An 18,689-nucleotide genomic window follows, 5' to 3' on the forward strand; every position below is an offset into this window, starting at 1 on the left:
TCAGCTGTTCAAATGAGTAAAATATTTGCTGCCAATAAACATGATATTACTCATTTGTGAAAAGCCATTGTTTTCTATATTTACTCTTCCCTGTGATTTCCTGTTACTTCAGCATTTTTCATGTCCAAGTTTTTGGTTTTTTTCCTGGTGGAATCATTTGGACTGTGCTTACAACTAGCCCAGAGAGGCTGAGCTAGATGTCTTAATAACTAAGATAGGCAGATGCAGCTGCAAAGCTGACAATCTTTTGGGACACCTATTGCTCCTGGTCTTGCAATGTTCCCAGTGGTTGCTTCTGTATTTTTATTCTGACCTACACTATATTGGGACACCTGTGCCATGACCATTTTTACAAGCCAACAGAAATACAGAGCAGGCACTAGTACTTTAATACTGTCTGGACCTGTAACAAGAATCCCAGAATGATGTCATGTCAATGCAGTGTACAAGCAGATTGAAGACTAAGGACATCTTACACCTTAACAGAAACAGGATCATGTAGCACTTTGATAAGCAGGAGGATAAACAAATGCCTTTCACTCCAGAGTGTGCTTGTGACAGACTTTGTACTCTCCTGCTTGCATATAAATAAAAGTAATGATACATGTCCTTCTCTTTTCTTTACAGGATGAATCCAGACAGATCAGACAAACCACAATGTTAAAAAAAAGTTATTCCACCTAACCAGAGGAATAACTTACTGAAGTTCTGGTGTGCTCCTCAGTGCTGGAAGTGAAAAAATTACTTTTTTTCTAAAAGAAGAGGCTGTAATACAAGCCCCACTGCAGCCTATGAATTAGAAACCATTTCAGAAAAAAAAATTAACATCTGTTCATTTTTTAAAAAATAAGAAATACTGCTTATTGGCGAACAAATGTAAACTTGAAATAATGATAAGAATTGAAGGAATGGAGGACAAAGGTAGTACCTACAGAACATGTCAAGTCTTCTACGCATAAGGAGCATTTTTTTTACAATTTCTTTTTTTTTTAATTTAAGGTATGAGCCATATTTTGAAGAGAGTATGTTGAACAATACAGAGGACTGTTGCATTGATGATGTCTGCTCTTACCTGTCTCTTGTATGTTTCCAGCTGACTGCGTGCAGCGTTGGCCTTCCTTAGTTCTTCCTCCAAGCTCACAGTATTTTGCATGTACATTGTATTCTTCTCTTCAAGGAGTTTCACTTGCCGTCGCAAATCACCCAGGTCTTCCAATTTCTTTTTATATGATTCTACCTGGCTTTCTAACTTGGCTACTTTATCAGAAGAATGCCTGGAGGGATAGATTTGTATGAAATTCATACTCTGAAAACTACCACAATGAAGTGTCCTGAGGTTTCCTCAGTATTTTGTCTTGAAGGAGATGACACTCTGAGACATCATGGGTAGAATAAGAAAGTGGTCATATTCTCCTGTTACTAAGCATTCACTTTTTTTAACTGTCTGGTTCCCTCCCATAAGTATTTGACAACTCAAGTAGCTGCTGATTGTGTTAGACACAATCACTCTTCCTAATACAGCTTTCTTAACTGCTTCCAGACATAGAATGATAGTTACAGAACCTTCACCTCCAGCCATTTCTTTTCAAATCTAAATCAGTCTTCACTCCTGTATTTTATGCAGGTAAGAATAAAATTTTCTGCCCTTCAATTTGTTTTAATGATATCCAGGAATAAAATCATAAAGATCCATCTCCTGGGTGGCATATATGTGGTGAGTACTATAACAGCTCTGTAGCCTGACTCTTCCTAAAAAAGATGAAACAGGAGGCTCTGTTCGTTACATTTCAGAGATTTTTCAATCTACTTGGTGCACTACCAGGACAGCAACAGTCCTCAGCCTCAGCCACCCAAACTCCCACTACTATTACTTTCATTTTACAGCCCCCACTTTCATTTTACAACCAACAAGATTAACACACTCAATTTTCCATGAAATCTGGTGAACCTCCCATCAAACTGATGATCAATTTATGGGACACTAGAGCAAGCCAAAGTTCCTTTATTGCCAGTGAAGTGCAGAGCTTCTATCTGGGGCAAGGATTTCATCTTTAAGCCCATCCTACCCTCACAGTTTATGGAATTGTTCAGCCTGATGAGTCCACCTCTGATGTTAAGGACAGAGGAGGCAAAGGCAGAAGGCTGCTGGTGAGTTAGAAAAGGCAGTGCTAAAATAAGCCTTGTTAGACTTGCTAGAAAGAGTGATACAGGTGGGTAGTGGATAACTCTTTTGAATAACCCTTGGCAACAAGACACCATCACTGAGGGATTAGGTTCCACAGTACAAGGGGCTCTCCCACCCTAAAAACATAATTAAATCATTACAATTTCAGATGCTAAAATCCAGTGGAATTGAGAGCTGTATCAGATGTTCATATTAGCATTATATGATGAACCAAAATCACCACTCAAAGTCCAAATAATACAAATCCAGGAGGCAAGCTAGTTCCCTGGTGTGGAACATGATGCCCACATCATGATGAAGGTGTGTTGACAATACTCAAGAGACAAGTGAGTGACTTGTTATGACCATAAGATTGTGCAGGATTGCTAAGGTTACTAATAGCTATTAATTGAGTGCATGAAACAGAACTAACTGACTTGAAGAGAATTATGTGGTACTTAAACTGGAGGATCCAAGAGAATCCCAGAACTGAGAAAGTGTTTGTATTTATTACTGAAATTATTTTTAATAAGCTAATGAAGACTTAAGTAGATAAATTATATGGATTAAGAATTAATAGTTATAAAAGGGTTAGTGGAACAAGGCTTACCTGAGTACATCTATCTCATCCTTCAAAGACTGAGCCTCCTCTGCCAATGTAGTAAGCTCTTCTGTTTGTTGTCTCAATTCAACAATCTCCTTTTCTAGTTCTTCACAGCGTATTCGATAGTCATCTTTGGCAGCTTCTAATCTGTAGAAATGAAATAAAGCAGAAAATAATTTATCATCTTTAGCCACAGTTGCTTTTCCTTATCATCATCTTCTCTAAAAACACATAGAATTACTTCTGGGTGCAGTGAAGGAGAATAGCAATATGATCTGCGTATTAAGAAATGTAGATCCAGACTGAATTTCTGATGGTCCCAATTTGACATCAGTTTTTCTGTTTTGAAGATTCAAGGTAATGTATCTTGAGTTTTTTCTTATACAGTAATTTTTCACAATGGAAGCTCAAGCAGAAATTTCAATCTTTTTTTTTCATCTTGGGTCATACCAACCTTGAAGATGACCTTAGGATGTGGTAATCCTAAGATTTCATTCAGTTGTTCAACCTCTGTATGCCTTCAACAATACTGACCTCAGTTCAGAACAAAGTTTCTGGAGTAAACTACTTACATACAGCATACACAGGCAAAGCTGCAATAAAATAACTTAACAAACTTTGTCAAAGCAATTTGAACAGATGGAACAGGACACAACCTGGAATATGAAGCCCTATTGAGATTGTGATCAGAAATTAAAATAAAAATGATCCAGAAAAGGAGAAATGGACACAGGGGAAAAAAAGTACTCTTATCTATTAATCCAAGGAGTCTTCAAAGAATCTTCAAAAAGAATGGAGACAAGAGTCAGTAGGTCATCTAAGCCATATACAACAAAGATTTGAATCTTGAAAAGCTGGAACTGTCGAAGGATATAATCAGGCAAGATGAGGAGAAAAATCACTGTACTACACTGGCATCAGCTAAACTGTACATATTAACTGGAGAATGAACACACATAAATCAACATTAGAAATTACATGCTATGAAGGCAGGAGAAGGAGGTAAAGTTAGAAGATAACCTCACAGGTGTAAAGGGTTTAAAAAGACCCGCAAAACCTGAAACTAGAGCAACAGGCAGTGAAGATATTGCATATGGGGGGAAAACTTCTTCAAGCAGGAATTGGTATTATTCTCAGGTAGTAATCATTCCTGACCACAGAGATGAACAAGGGGAAAAAAAGGGAGACATCAAAAGGTTACATCATGCCTTTGCATGGTAATGTATAGAAAGAATGTATAGCAGTCACTAACTGCTGTGAAAGAGAAACACTGAACATCTGCCAGGAAACTGAAGGGAGAGATTGTGTCTGAACACACAGAAAAGAGGCTTAGCAAGAGGAAGCAGAATGGCAAAATGGGAAAAAAAGAAAGTTACGTAGCAGTTGACAAAAGAATAAGGAAAGAGCAACCAGAAGAAGACAGAAAAAGAAACTAGCAGTGTAAAGCTATACCATGGTTTCACTCAGAAAGGATAGGAAAAGTACAAAAGCAAGAATGAAAAGATGATGGTGAAGTGGACCAGGTTTTTCAAGAGAATAGGCTTACACAATCTGAAAGCAACAGTCAAAAGGACTAGGAAGGATATTTAAAGAGGAACTGCACTTCCACACGCTGAGGAAATGCAAATGAAGAACAAGGCTCACTTGCAGATAACTTCCATATTTCAGATATGAAGCAATTGGTTTTCAAACTCAGAGAAGGACACACTTTGCTCTATGACAATACCACCTGTAGTCCTGCCTACAGCAAAATTTCAGCTAGGAATTCCTACACCTGAAAAATACAACCAGAACAATGTATATACTACTTTTCCTTCTTGCTGATTTTGATAAGCATCAGTAAAATGAAAACTTTAAATTGCACCGAAACAATTCAAAGTATCTTCACAGAGTAGAGAAGGACACGTATACAGCATTTCATCATTAAGAAATTATGCAAATTTTTTATGCAGGAGCTTGTAAAATCATAACATGTTCATCATTGTAAATCCATTATTACTGTGGTTATACCACCCATTGCACTAATTTATAACTGACAGTAGAACTAGCAGTGTAGATAAATGATGTTTTTTTGCCAGCTACAAACAATCTAAGCCAAGTATGGCTTTTTTACCTGAATGTTTCCTCTTGGAGTTGTTCTAGTTGTGTCTGCAGCTGCAAATGCCTACGACCTGCAGGACTATTGGGATCTTCAATAGAATCAGATTGATTTAAACGTTCCATCAAAACCTGGTTCTCAGCAAGCAAGCTGCTCTTCTCCTCCTGGAGGGCTGCAACCTGTGGTAATAAAAGATTACACTGGAATAACTAAGCTATCCAGCTACAGAGTACTATTTCTGTGTCTCTCTGTATAATAAAAGTATCAACACAGTCCACAAATGGAAACTCACACGCTTCAATAATCACATTTTACAATATACTGTTACATTAATAGCTATTCAATTTCTGTAGAAGTAAACAATGTATTGCAACATTAGGGGCAGATTTACAATAGAGAAAATGAAACTATCCTTAACTGCATTAGGTATCTGAAGTATCTGAGGAAAATCTTAGTTATGACTGAGTTATGACAGAAGATAACTTATTTGTAATAGTCTGTACACTTTTCCATCAAACAAATAAAACAAGCCCTCCACAGTAAAGCTTTTAAAACTGATTTCCAAGAGAAACAATGCCAGCCAATCACAAAGAATATGCAGGTCTGAATGTACAAGGGATGGCTATGCCCTTCCTAGATTACTTTTTTAATCCAGTGGTCAAGCAGATCTGAAACAGGAAAACAGTCCTAAAGATGACTCAGTTTCTGACAACATAGTGAAAACACTCAGTAGTGAAAAGAACCCAAAGTGCTACAACTCAAAAAACAGCTGAAGGATGGGGTCATGTACTACATAGTGTAAAACTAATGTGCAGCAGAAGAGGGAATGTTAAGATCTAGTAGGGTTGTAATGGCAATGCCTTTTGGGACTCCCACTTCACATTTTCATGTCTTTTGGGTAAGATACACTTGATTCACAGTAAGGCTTAATCTAAATCCATAGACAACTGATAACCTACAGTAATTTCTGACTGGAACTTAAGTCTTAACAGAAACTTTTACAGCAGTATCATCTCTATCAGCTACCTAATAGGAGAGTTGAACCACACAGCTCAATCTCTTCCTTTTGACTGAAGAAAAGTTTTAGTATGAATCATCCTAATACTGGCAACACTGCATCAAAATAAGAAAATAATGACATTCATCCTTCTAGCACAAGTAAAACAAAATAATTACTGTGCAATTTTCACCTCCCTTTCAAAAATTATATTTCCACATTATACTTCTTGCTTTCAGCTGACAAAAATTTAATACATCTCTTTCCCAGTTCAAAATTACTATATATAATACAGCAAACCTACCTGCATATCTAACTCATGACATCTCTGGGCAATTTCTTCTTTTGTTGCCAGTGCTTCATTTAATTCTTCTGTAGTTTTCTTCAGCTACCATAAACAACAAACATTTAAAGTTTCATCATATCTGTGAAATGCCTTAAAATATTATATGGCTGCAAAATTATTTTTACATTTAGGCAATATATTAAGTTTTTGAAAACTAAAGCAATTCCAGATATGGAAAGCAGGTATGATTACTGTTCAGTTTGTGTGACAGTAAAAAGTAAACATTCCTGAAAGCAGTGTTTGGTCTTACAAAGATACATTAGAATTATCACATCTGTTCCATAAATTGAGTAAACCAATCATGAACAATGTGGGTCCAAAGAATCCATCAACTCTGTACACTGAAAAAATTGTCAATACCACTTTTCTTTACAGATTCAAGGAGTGCATAATATCAGTTTGCAACCTACTTTTCAAATACATAAAGGATTGGAAGGTGGAAAACAGGGAATGGACAATTAGGGAAAAATATCTCTAGTCACTGGAAGCTACTCTTGATGCACAACAGGAATACAACTAGTATAGTCAGGGGGAAGCATACCCTTCTCAGAAAGGTCATTGAATCTTATAAGCAGTGGGAAATATTCAGATACTTCCCTTCAGTGGCTTTATGTTCAAAGATAAGGATCTTGCGAGTTTGCATAAGAATGCAAGTGATAACACAAAAAACTTAGCTACAAGAAAATTTGTCCATAAAACATAGATGCATTCTATGTATTGAGAGATGACAATGTGTTATTATTTATAATGAATTTTAGATGGCTTTCTCAAACAGTATTATAATGTCTTATTTTTTCTAATTTATTTCTCAAGTGTCTGCCAGAATTTACACACTTCTGCAGAGAGAGCATAATGGAGGACCACAAGGAATGCCAGAGTATTACACTCCTTTTCCATTACAAAAAACTGAGGAAACAGGATGGTGGTAGGATGGGATTAAGCTAATATAAGAACAGGTGGGTTTGTATACACTTTAAATAAACCATACAGGGAGTGATTCTCTTTGAACAGTTCTCTTACCTATTGCAACAGTTCTCAGGACCGATTTAAGGATATTTGAATTACACCCATGGGGTCTTTTCTTTAATGGATTTTTGAAGTAGGAATTTGCAAAAAAGATTTTATTCAAATGCTACACATTATGTTTTGTGCATCTATCTCAATACCTGAAGCTTTGCACCAATTCGCAGTTTTGCTATACTATGTTAAACTTGCTTTCCAAACTGAGTTTTTCTCTCATTTAAATACAAAAAATGGGCAAACTAAATGTATAAAGTGTGAAATATTCAACTTTTGTTTTCCACTCCTTGATTTCACCACAAAACATTTCCATAATCAATGACAGACAGACTTCTTAATAAAGCAAAATTACTGAGCACAGATGTTCTAGGATTGAAGGAAAAGAAACATCTAATCTTAGATACCTGCCGATCAAGGTCAACGTAAGCATCATTTCCAACAGAGACTGGAGACTCTTTACTCATCAACTGCAATTAGATTACACTGGATTAGAAAAAACAAGTATTTACTTTTACGTTAAAAGCTAAGCTTTAATTAAAAAACCAAGCTTTTGAGAGTCTCAATCCGACTTAATTCTGAAGCTTTTAATTTGATTTGTATATATGACATATTCAGAAGCAATCACAGAAGGAAATATTCAGAATTTACAGTATTTAAAGGACTATAGAGAAACCTTAGATCATTTCTTCTGAAAATGCACAGTCTATATCCATGACAAAACCTACAGTACATTCTACTAAGTGACATTTTACTGACATGGCATTGGAATGAGAATGCCTTTAGCTGTTCTCTGTCAGTGGTTTTCAATTTTCAATCAACTGGAAGTTCACATCAGTTTATTTATATTCCTAATTAAAGCTGGGTACATATCTTTCTCAGTTAATTGTGCAAAACAAAAATAATAAAAATTTCTGCTCTGGAGTTGTAATTTGAAAATTTAAAAAGAAGCTCTACAGAGAGTATCTCTAATAAAAGTATTATAATTTATTGTATCCTAACCTATTTTATTGCAAGTATGGCTGGTAGTTATTTTAATCTAGAAAACATTACTTCTAGCCATGAGTTTTTTTGTTGTTTTGTTTTTTTTTTAAAAAAAAAAGCCTTCTAAATTTACTAATGTGCTTACTAAAGGATACAAAGCTTCTAAGAAAGTAAGTTTTCTTTCAATAACTCAATGATGAGCTACACAGGTAGTTAAAAGTTACATAAAATGTAATGTAAGTTGGATCCTGAAGACGTTCTTTAACACACCTCCAGCAAACATATTAAGGAAAAATTATTACTGGTAAAGATGTAAGACACAAAAATGAACAACCTTCCAAATATGAAATATGTTGTAACTAACTCAGAAGGCAGGACTACCATAATACACTCATGGTTTCTGTCAGACTGTCCAAATACAAAATGTTTTATGAGTTCTCAAAGGACACAATTAATGAAAGCTAAAATCAAAAAGGCCCTCCTTACCAAAATTAAGGTAAGATTTCTTTCCTATGGCCTCCTGTCCAGTCTGGCTATTCTGTCCAGAGACAGAAGTTCCTTTATTCCTTCCTGACACCAGTGTTTTTCCATTACTTTTCACTGGCAAAAGTCCCTTGGATACACAGCACAGAGCTTTCACTTCTCTATCCTTTCTGTTTATACCTTTATGTACAACGGAAAATCTCTGTTTGACATTTGGATAATTCAAATATTGACACACTTACATTTCTCTCCTTTTCCCCATCTCTTTAATTGAGACATAGCTGTGCACAACATGCTTAAATTCATCTATCTGTCCTCACTGGTTGTTGTCAGTTCTTGAGGATGTTAGTTGCTAGCTGTTGAATTCCTTTCATTTTGTCTACATGCTTACAGTGACAAATTGCTCCTGAAATAAAGCATTCTATGAAACCCAGATTCTCTGCAACACTAATTAGAAAGATCCTAGTCTCTAAGCTGTCCCCTAAAAAATGAAAACATGTCTTTTTGATATGATGGTGTTACAAATGTGTCTTTACTTTAGGGCCACATTTTAAAAGAATATTTTTCATGTTTTATCATTTTGCCATCCGAAACAAAAATTTTCAGTCTCTTTCTGCTCACTGATGTTCATACACATTTCAATTACTCCATTTCACTACCCACTAGAGGCCACTGTAGTGTTGCTGTTTTCTATGCATTACCATAAAGGAAACGGGCTGTGGCCAGTAATATAATAATATTCCTTCGTTTTTCAGTGGGTTTTACCACCTCTACCAAAACATCCTATGCTTCAGAACCCTTAGTAGAAATGGCCAGAAAGGAGGATATCAGCTGGAGAAGGATTATGTGGCAGAGATACACAGTGTGGTGTAGCATAAAAGTTACACAGGATCTGTGAATTTAACTGGAGTTAAATCAGGAATGTCATGGGAAGTTGACTGAGATACTGAGAGCAAGAGCCACACACATGTGCCGGTGACTGACTCAACACAAGGATCATGCAATCTTGTGGCCTGGTACATAGTGAGGATGCTAAAGAACCTATCTAGGGGATTGTGCTGCATCCAGTAATATGACCAAGTAAGAGGAAAGAGACTGCTAGATTAGTCAGAATTAATATATGAATCCAACTCATGATCATCAGTTAAGAGTAAGCCAAAATTAAGAAGAGAACTGAACAGAGAGAGTTATCAGGGTAAATGTGTGGCATCACCTTTTCTACACATATCTCTCCACACCCTGGAAAGAATAAAGGTATTTGTAAGCAAAATGTCTTGACTCTCCTCTGCTTCTGGAGTGTCTCTACTCAGTTTCTCCCCGATTAATAGCAAAAACTTTGCTGTAAACAGCACAGTTATTGCGATACAACTCCACCCACCTATTCAAACTTCTGTTTAACAAGATTTCCTGAAAAACTCAAGAAAATGTTTACTGCATGTTTTAGGACTTCATACAGAAGTGTATGTAAACTCAAAATACACAATATACCTTGTAGCCACCTAAAAACATAAGGTAATAGGCTTGTCCAGCTTCCCCTATCCATCATTTTGTTCTTTCTCATTAAGCACTCTGCTGCTACACAAATTTGGAGCTCCAAAAGCACAAGAAAGTTGCTTGATATCTTTCCATACTATTTAGTACTCTCTGATGATACCAGTAGGTTGTTAGCAATTTTTAAAGCCAGTTTCCTTATTGTTTATTGCTATTTATTGTCTTTACTTACAAGCTCACAGTCAGACAAATTCCTCAGATACTTTTCAGGAATACATTTCTTCAGGAGCTAACTGTAGGTGAGCATACAGGTCTGCCTTCACAATTTCACAACAACGGGACTAGTTTTCTGCTCCAACCCCACAATTGTGATAATAATTATAGTATTTTTGCCTATTTTCACAAGCACCTTTAATGGATGATGATAAGCAAACACTTTACAAGTTAATCAGTTTTAAAAAGGGAAATCAAAAGAGAGCCTGCAAATCCAACAAATTGCATTAGGCCTCTGCAATAGAAGGAAAGGTCTGTTTAAGGGCTTCCCACAGTGAAAAAACAACTAGGATTTACTTCACTGCTCTTTTTCTGATTTATACTGCATATTTGGAACGAAGACTTGAAGAAGTACTAGTATTTGTTCAAACAAACAATGTCATTTAAGATCAAAATAACTTATTCTGCAATAAAGAGCTCAGTCTGGATTTTAAATGGTATAATAAACTGGACAACAGCACAACTTCTTTAGTTATTTGTCGAGCCTTACAAGAAGCAGTTGTTATTCCCTGTTAATCCTCTTTATACCTATACATTTTCATGCTCACAGCTTTGGTACAAGGCATTGCAAAATACTTGTCGATCTGCTAGTTTTGTATCATTAAAACCTTCACTTTCTAACTTCTTTTCTTGTGAAATGCAAAGAAGTGGTGTTGCCATGGAAACATAAGGGTTAGGGAAAGGGTAAAACTATCATAAAATCTGCATGCATAAATAAAATGAATTATGCTTTTTTTTTTCCCTACATGATTTGCATGATTTTGCAAACCCAGCTGTACCAGTTAGTTGATGATGTTAACACTTCAAAACATTTGCTTTATCTGAAATCCTTCTTCTACAATTACTAATATTGCAGAGGCTTGTTTTAGGGCCATGAAACAATGTCAAAATCCAGCTGCTGTATTCAGAAGGTTGCTTTTCTTTTTTAAAACATTGTTTTGTTTGCTTGCTTTTTAAGAGTCAAAGTTATGTATGATACAGTGTGTATCATTTAATGCAGCTGGACTTTTTTTCTTCCTCCAGTACTGACAGACGCAAGGAAGTATGTTTCTATCATTGTCTAACTATTCAAAAGCCACTTCTACTTCAGACAGGATGAACCTTTAAACACTCAAAATAAAATACAGAGGGGAAAAAAAAAACAACCCAAGCCAAAGAGTTTGTGGAACTAACACAGCTGGCATTAATCCAGTCAGGAAGCAATTTTTTGCTATGCACCCCAGACAAGCTTTGACACTACCTCAAATACTTTGCTGTTGTGAGCCTGTTCTAATGCTCAGCTTGACCTGTAGACACCTGCTAAGTGATCAAGTTTAGAGATGTTATAACAGCAGAGTCAAAGAATTTCCACAGCTCCCACTTCCATCAATAATTAACTTGAAGCCTGAAAGAAAAAGCTTGGGAAAATGACAGCAGAATTTCCAAAGGCTGTCAAGGAAAGGAAAGAGGAATAAGCAATGGCCAAAATAATTCTGTAATTATTGAAGATTGAAGATTTTTTGCCTTTAAAAATGAGTAAGTTATAAAATAAAACTGTTACATTATCCATATTAACATTAATTTTAAGTAATAATAATAATAATTTACAATACTATAAACAGAGTATAGAACATACATAGTTCAAAACCTACTCATCAAATGCCAAATACTGTAGGCTGCTTCAGATCTGGCTATGTATCAATGAAAGGATTTTCAACAGAAGGAGGGAGGATGATAGGTTTTCTATTTCACCACAGTAAAATAGATATTTTAATTTTAAAATTAAAATAGAAATTTTACCACATAATAAAGTGATGCTGCAAGTTGGGTTACATACAAGACAACATTAGAAAAATCCACTAAAAGATTGTATTAAATGTTACTGTGTTAAAAAAATGCAAAAATAAAGTATTTCAAAATCCTGGTAAATGGGTGCTTGACAGCATCAACTGAGAGATGATTTAGCATAAGGATTCTTTCAATGTCCTCTTCAAAAGTCCTCTTTGCAACGTTAGAGATAGCAGTCTACACAGAGGCAACAGGATGTATGACTGTATGGATGCAGCACTGGTTAAAGTGATAGAAGGGGACAGGGTCCCTGTAAGCTCACTGACATCTTTTGTTCCATTCAAACACTTCAGAAAAGTGAAATTGCTCTAGAGCTTGAGGTGTAATTTAATTTCTCTTGTTTGGGTGCATAAAATAGGAATACCGGTGTTTTCCCGCTTTCTTTAGTAGCATGGCCCTGCAGTAAATCTCCAGCTATGAAAAATGATAGTTAATTTTCACTGTGTTCTTAATTTACTACTGAACAGCACTTCTATAAAATAAACTGCAATATACTTACTAACTTGTAAAAACATATTAGCACAAATATCTTCATTAGCCTATTCATTACACTACAGCCAGCAAGAGAATATTCCACTATGCATTTCCGTCTCTTTCCCTTCTCTTTTAAAAAAAACAACAACAAAAAAACCCAGACAAAACAAACACACAGAAAAAGTTCACGGAGTTTTACAATTTCAAGGTAAAACCTTTAAATAAATTCTGTAGTATTTGGCTACTCACATAAAAGCACTCTAGTGCACTTCAGGAGCCACAGGGTAGGAAAGGTAAAGGAAAGGGAACTCAGTATCAAAAATATCTAGAAGTTTCAATCTTCTAGATTTAAAGAAAAGTGGGACATTCAACCAGAGTTCCTTGACATAAAGCAAGCTTTTACGATTTTCTTTTCTACCAACAAATTAGAAATTTTTCAATGTAAATCAGCAAAACCTATGCTCCTTATATTCTTCACTTTCAACAAGTGTTTCCAAAGTGAGAAAAAGCACTTTTGTAAACTTTTGTAAAATACTGAAAGACTGAACTTATACACACTGTGGGCATCCCAGCATACCTCCTGAATGGCTGTCATGACAACATGTTGAACTGATTCTTCCATCATCATTATGGTCTGAATGTACTCTGAAAATAAGAGCATTCTGAGATGTTACTGTTGAAACTCAAGTCACACAGAGCATGAGGTCAGAAGCTGCATTCTTCCTACAAAATTACTAGAGATAAATAATCATCAGTAAAGTTTCAACTCAATAAACTCAACAAGATTTTATCAGAGACTATTCAAACATAAATTCACTCTCATTGGAAACCTGTAACAATAAAAAAAGTACAAGACTGTAATCCCCTTTTTTTTTTTTTTGGCCTGGCATCTCACACTTCTGAAGTTACTACTTATACTCCTTTTCTCATTTGGTTCCCAAACTATTCACACTGTACAAGCACATGATTAATAACAATAACAACAACAACAACAATAATAATAATAATGATAATAATGTCCTGCCTTCCTACAGCATCCTTGTTTCAAGGCATTTTCATATTGTTCTTAGCTTCTGTTCTGTGCAAATATATGCTACATAACACGTAACTTGTAAGACGATACAGAGGCTAGGATGACAAATTTTGACACTTAGACTGAGTTAGTGGCTTACGACATCATATGGTTTCTATTTAGATATGATCAGTTCTATACAAGACCCGTATTTGCTTAAGGATTTGCCCAAGAGAAAGATGCTGGGAATCAATCACCTCCAAGTGGTTAATTAGCTCATGCCAAGTCTCATTCTAAGTACATAAAACTAGACTGTTCTGGTATTTCAGACATGTACACTTTTAATATTCAGACTGAAAGATTATGACAGGAAATAAGATATACTTCCCACTTGCCGAACAGTCATCAAAAGGAAGGGAGGTAATTTTATGTAAAGCGGAGAAGTTAGGAGGCCTAATAAAACCAAGTTTTTAATGTACTTATGGAAGAAAAATAATTCTATTTTTTTATAATTATATTTTATTATTTATTTTTGTTTATTAATGAATTAATAGGATTGCAAAACTGTCTCCTGCTGAAGGGAAGAATAAATGTAATTTCAGGATGAGAAATTTAAGTAATTTAGACCCCTGAGAAAATCGGAAAAGGGAAACAAGCTAGAAAAAATAGGATGCACCACTCAAGAGGAAGACAAAAGGTCTGAAATCCTGGCTGCCATTTTGTCAGAAAGGGAACCAAAATTAGTTAAATTGTGAAGACAGCTATTTGATGCAACTTTAATATAAATACAGTAAATATAATTTTATTTACTCACGTGTTTTTGTAAAACACATTCCTATGCTTTCTACTTCAGGTGTTAAGAAAACATGTTTGTAGGTGCTTTGTTATCTTAACTCACCTTGAATTAAGTGTAGTTTCAGGTAACAATAAGACACCCTGCATCCAAGGCAGAGTAAGGAGCACAAGATTTGGGATACTTTAGCAAGTGTCTCTACTCATCACCTACTCCATAACATTTGCATGAAAAATAAATGGGTCTCTGTTTTACTTGAGCAGATCAGATAAATGATGCCATGGCAGTCAGGAGAGGCAGAAATCTTTCAGTGACTTCTGAAATGGGATTTAACTGTTTTACAGATGCTCAAGAGACATCTGGATGTCCCTCAGGTACCTGATTACCTTAAGGTAACCAGGAGTACATGGTTGCCAACATTGCTTTCTCCTATTTGCCAGCCCCATGCAAGTGTCAGAAACTACAATATCCCAAATCACACCAGACATATCTTCATCCGAACACCCAAACTGATTGATGGCTTTCAGCCATGTAGTAAGATGCTGTCTGAAATGCATTCCTAAAACCAAAAGTCACAAAAAATACTTCAACAATCACATTTTTGGCTCTTAACTATCAGGATCTACTTCTTCAATGGTTAAAGGGTGTGCCCAAGAATTTTCCTTTGCAGTGCGCCTCTTCAGCTCAGCAAACAAAAATTTATAATATTTATGTTGGAAGCAAAACCAGGTCCACACCGTGAGACTTCATAACTAGTGAGGCTTGTAACAAAACAACAGTTATCTGTAGGACAAAACAATGTCATCACTGAAAAAAATTACATTATTCTCTGTTAGTAACTTGAGAAATGTAATTTTTCCTGCAAGTAGTTCTATGACAAGCTGCATTTTAATTCACTGCGTGGAAGAAAACATCCTTTCAAAATTTAATACCTTGCTTCTGTTCACAATTCACAGCACATCCCAAAATAAGCTGAAGCATTCTCCCAAGCTCTGCGGCATCAGCATGCTCTCCGATCAGATTAACATCAGGAAGGGTGAAGTCATTAATCTGTTGTCCTAGAATCTGCATAAAGACCCAGTACATACATGTCTGTATCAGTACACATATACATCCACACACATCTCAATGACTCAGAATCACCATGAGCAATTCACTAGTACTTTAACATAGTTTTAAATCCACCATTAAAAAAACCTAAATTGTTGAACACATAACATCCAAATACTAAACCATACTGATTGACACAACTAATGTTTGGAAGAAGACAAAACTAGCTGTATCAACTAATAACAAACTGCCAGTTTCAAACATAGTAAGATTTCTGTTATTCAGATAAGAAAGGTTAAAAAGAAAGGTTTCCAAAGTGACCAACAGCACATAGATAAATTCAAATAATTCAATTAAAAAACCTAATGTCTAAAACCACCTTATGCAGCATAAAATACTATACACAGATCTCACATTTCTTTCCACTAGAAAGACAGAAATTGCAATATTTCACTTATCCAATTCATGTATCTAGCACTGATGTATGACAAATATAACACAGTAAAAAATTCAATCACTACACCTCACTCTTTTAGAAAATGTAGGGATATTTAGCAAGTCTCAGAGCTAAGAAAGCTAGTTTCATGGAACACAATTTGAGGCAGTAGTACAATAATTAAACAGCCCACATGTGGGAAAAAAAAAGTCACAACCCAAACCAAAAAACCCATGTGACTTGCAATTAATGTAATCTGATTTATAATTAAGAAAGATTTACATTAATGATTGTCAGTAGAAGGAATTAAACACTTCTGCCAAATTGTTCATAAAGACATTTCAGGGGGCTGAAAATATGAACATGAAATATGGAATTAAATACATCTCTGACACATTAATTGCTGTTAAAAAGAAACTGTCACTTCTTAAGTAGGGTGCAATAAAGAAACAATGACTATGGAGGGAATCAGTCATTTGTTTGCTGGATGCCCTTTTTCATGTTAATAATCTAGAAAAACAAAATATCAGGTAAGAGTGTTTATAAAGAGAATTTAAAAGATGTATATAAAGAATACATGGAAATCAATCTGTTCAAAGTTCTCCAGAGTAGAGTTTTGTTGAGTTCTTCTGGTTGAGCTTGTTCTTGTTTTGTATGGTGGAATTTTACTTTCTTTCAAACAACTTTCATAAAGAATGAGAACCAAAACTAGGAAAAAAATTTCTTAAGTTTAAAGGACCCGGATTCTTTCTTACTGGAAAATACTTCCCTTAGGGCAGGCACTATAGTGAAAAAATAAGAATTCTGTGAATGCATTAAGCACAATGGAAAGTATTACCACAGCATACAGACAGTGATAATACAGTAAATCAAGGTATTATTTGAATTACACGAATCTGATCTGTTTACATATATTGATTTGTAGCTCCTGAGCTTCTGTCAAATTCAATGCCAGACTGAAGTTAACACTACTATGACTGCTTCATAGTTATTGGGAACGTAATTACTGCTTAAGAAAGCTGGAGGGAAAGAGCCACATCAGCAGGCCCTATGAAGAGGACAAGGATGAAAAAGTGTAAGTAGAGGATTTTGAAATAAACACAAGATACAATTTTGATTCAAACAAACAAACAAACAAAAACAACAAAAAAAATTCCAAAACCGAATGAAAAAGAGCCTTTTTTCTCTTAAAAAAAGAATAAATATGTCTTTACCAAAAAATCACAAAGTTCCAATTCCAGAGCAGCAGATTTCTGCAGCAATATTACTGGATCATAACAAAGCATGGAAGCTATAAGTAGGTAACTATGGCTTCTTGTTCCATAGTATAAATCACAAAGACAGCAACGTAGAATAGCTGTGGAAAGCCTGTCCTCATAAATGCAATTCAAATTTTTAATTTTTGAAGATAAACAAAATTAGCATATACACTTTGGCTGCATCAGGTAAAATCCATATAAATCTATATCTACATTTTTGTAAAAGGTGAGGACAAGGAGAGGGAGTCAGGCTGAAGAAAATATAATTTATTAAATAATTTAATTTAAATTTATTTAATGAATAATTAATTAGATTATTAAAATATGTAATTTTAAATACCACTTCCTTCAAGTTCAAGTTAGATGCATTCCCCTGAGTAAAAAAATCAGGTAGAGGTGGCAAGAGATCTGTGTGGATCTTCTGAAGAGTCTCATGAAAGAAAGAAAATTATAGCTCACGGAAGAAGGGACTTGTCACTTGGGAGAACTCTTGGGATGTTTGACTGATCTGATAGCCTTCTGTGATATTGTGACTGAATGGGTAGATGCAGTTAGACCAGTGGTTATATTCTACCTTGGCCTCAGCAAGGCTTTTGACACAAAGTCTCCCATAACAACCTGTTGAGTAAATTCAGGAAATGTGGGATAGAATGGACAGTGAGGTGGATTAAGAAGCGGCTACACAAGAGAGCCCAAAGAGTGGTGATCAGTGGTGCAGAGTCCAGCTGGAGACCTGTGACTAGTGGAGTCCCCAAGGGATCAGTGCTGGCTCCAGTCCTGTTCAACACCTTTATCAATGACTTGATGATGGGACAGAGTGTCTTCTCAGCAACTTTTGCTGGATATGAACTTATGGGTCTTACTTTTTCTTTCTGAAAAAGTGTTATTTTTAAAGACTTAAAAGTTTATTAAGAAATATCTATCTTCCTGTAAAAAGTATTTATGAGAAGGTTATATTTTGAAACAAGCTATGTCCAGAACATGTTCATGCACTACAGAATTTGTGTTGCAGCCTGTACAGATTAACTTGTTCAAAACACTACTGAAACTAAAAAGCATATTTAAGCAGAAGACTCACCACTGGAAAAATCCCAACAAACCAAAAAAACAAATGTTTTGTATCTCCCCTGGAGTGGTTTATTCCTGTGTTTGCTGAATACTCTAAGAGTGAACTATAACACCAGACTCCATATCCCCGGACTAAAATACTTCATTAAAAAATTTAATGTAGGGGGAGGCTAAGAATGCTCTTTCATTTCTCTCCTCCAGAAATAAAAATAAGGAAAGAGGACAGAAAGAGGTAGTCTTTAGCTGGAGCAGGAGGGGAGGAGGGGGGGGGAGGAAATCAAAGACAAATACATCATCAGAATATAGTCAGGAA

General features: G+C 35.5%; 1 protein-coding gene across 1 annotated transcript in view; it reads right to left on the reverse strand.

The window, feature by feature from the left end:
• The window catches only part of HOOK3 (hook microtubule tethering protein 3), a 91,464-nt gene that overhangs the window by 31,404 nt on the left and 41,371 nt on the right, over positions 1–18,689 (reverse strand). The window contains exons 5-11 of the mRNA XM_030468070.1: positions 15,496–15,628; positions 13,336–13,403; positions 7,634–7,696; positions 6,168–6,251; positions 4,882–5,045; positions 2,775–2,915; positions 1,073–1,274 (exon numbers count right to left, since the gene is read on the reverse strand). Of these exons, the coding sequence (XP_030323930.1) occupies positions 1,073–1,274; positions 2,775–2,915; positions 4,882–5,045; positions 6,168–6,251; positions 7,634–7,696; positions 13,336–13,403; positions 15,496–15,628 (855 nt within the window). The remainder of the gene's footprint in view (positions 1–1,072; positions 1,275–2,774; positions 2,916–4,881; positions 5,046–6,167; positions 6,252–7,633; positions 7,697–13,335; positions 13,404–15,495; positions 15,629–18,689) is intronic.

This window comes from Calypte anna, chromosome Z (genome assembly GCF_003957555.1).
Source record: "Calypte anna isolate BGI_N300 chromosome Z, bCalAnn1_v1.p, whole genome shotgun sequence".
Lineage (NCBI taxonomy): Eukaryota > Metazoa > Chordata > Aves > Apodiformes > Trochilidae > Calypte > Calypte anna.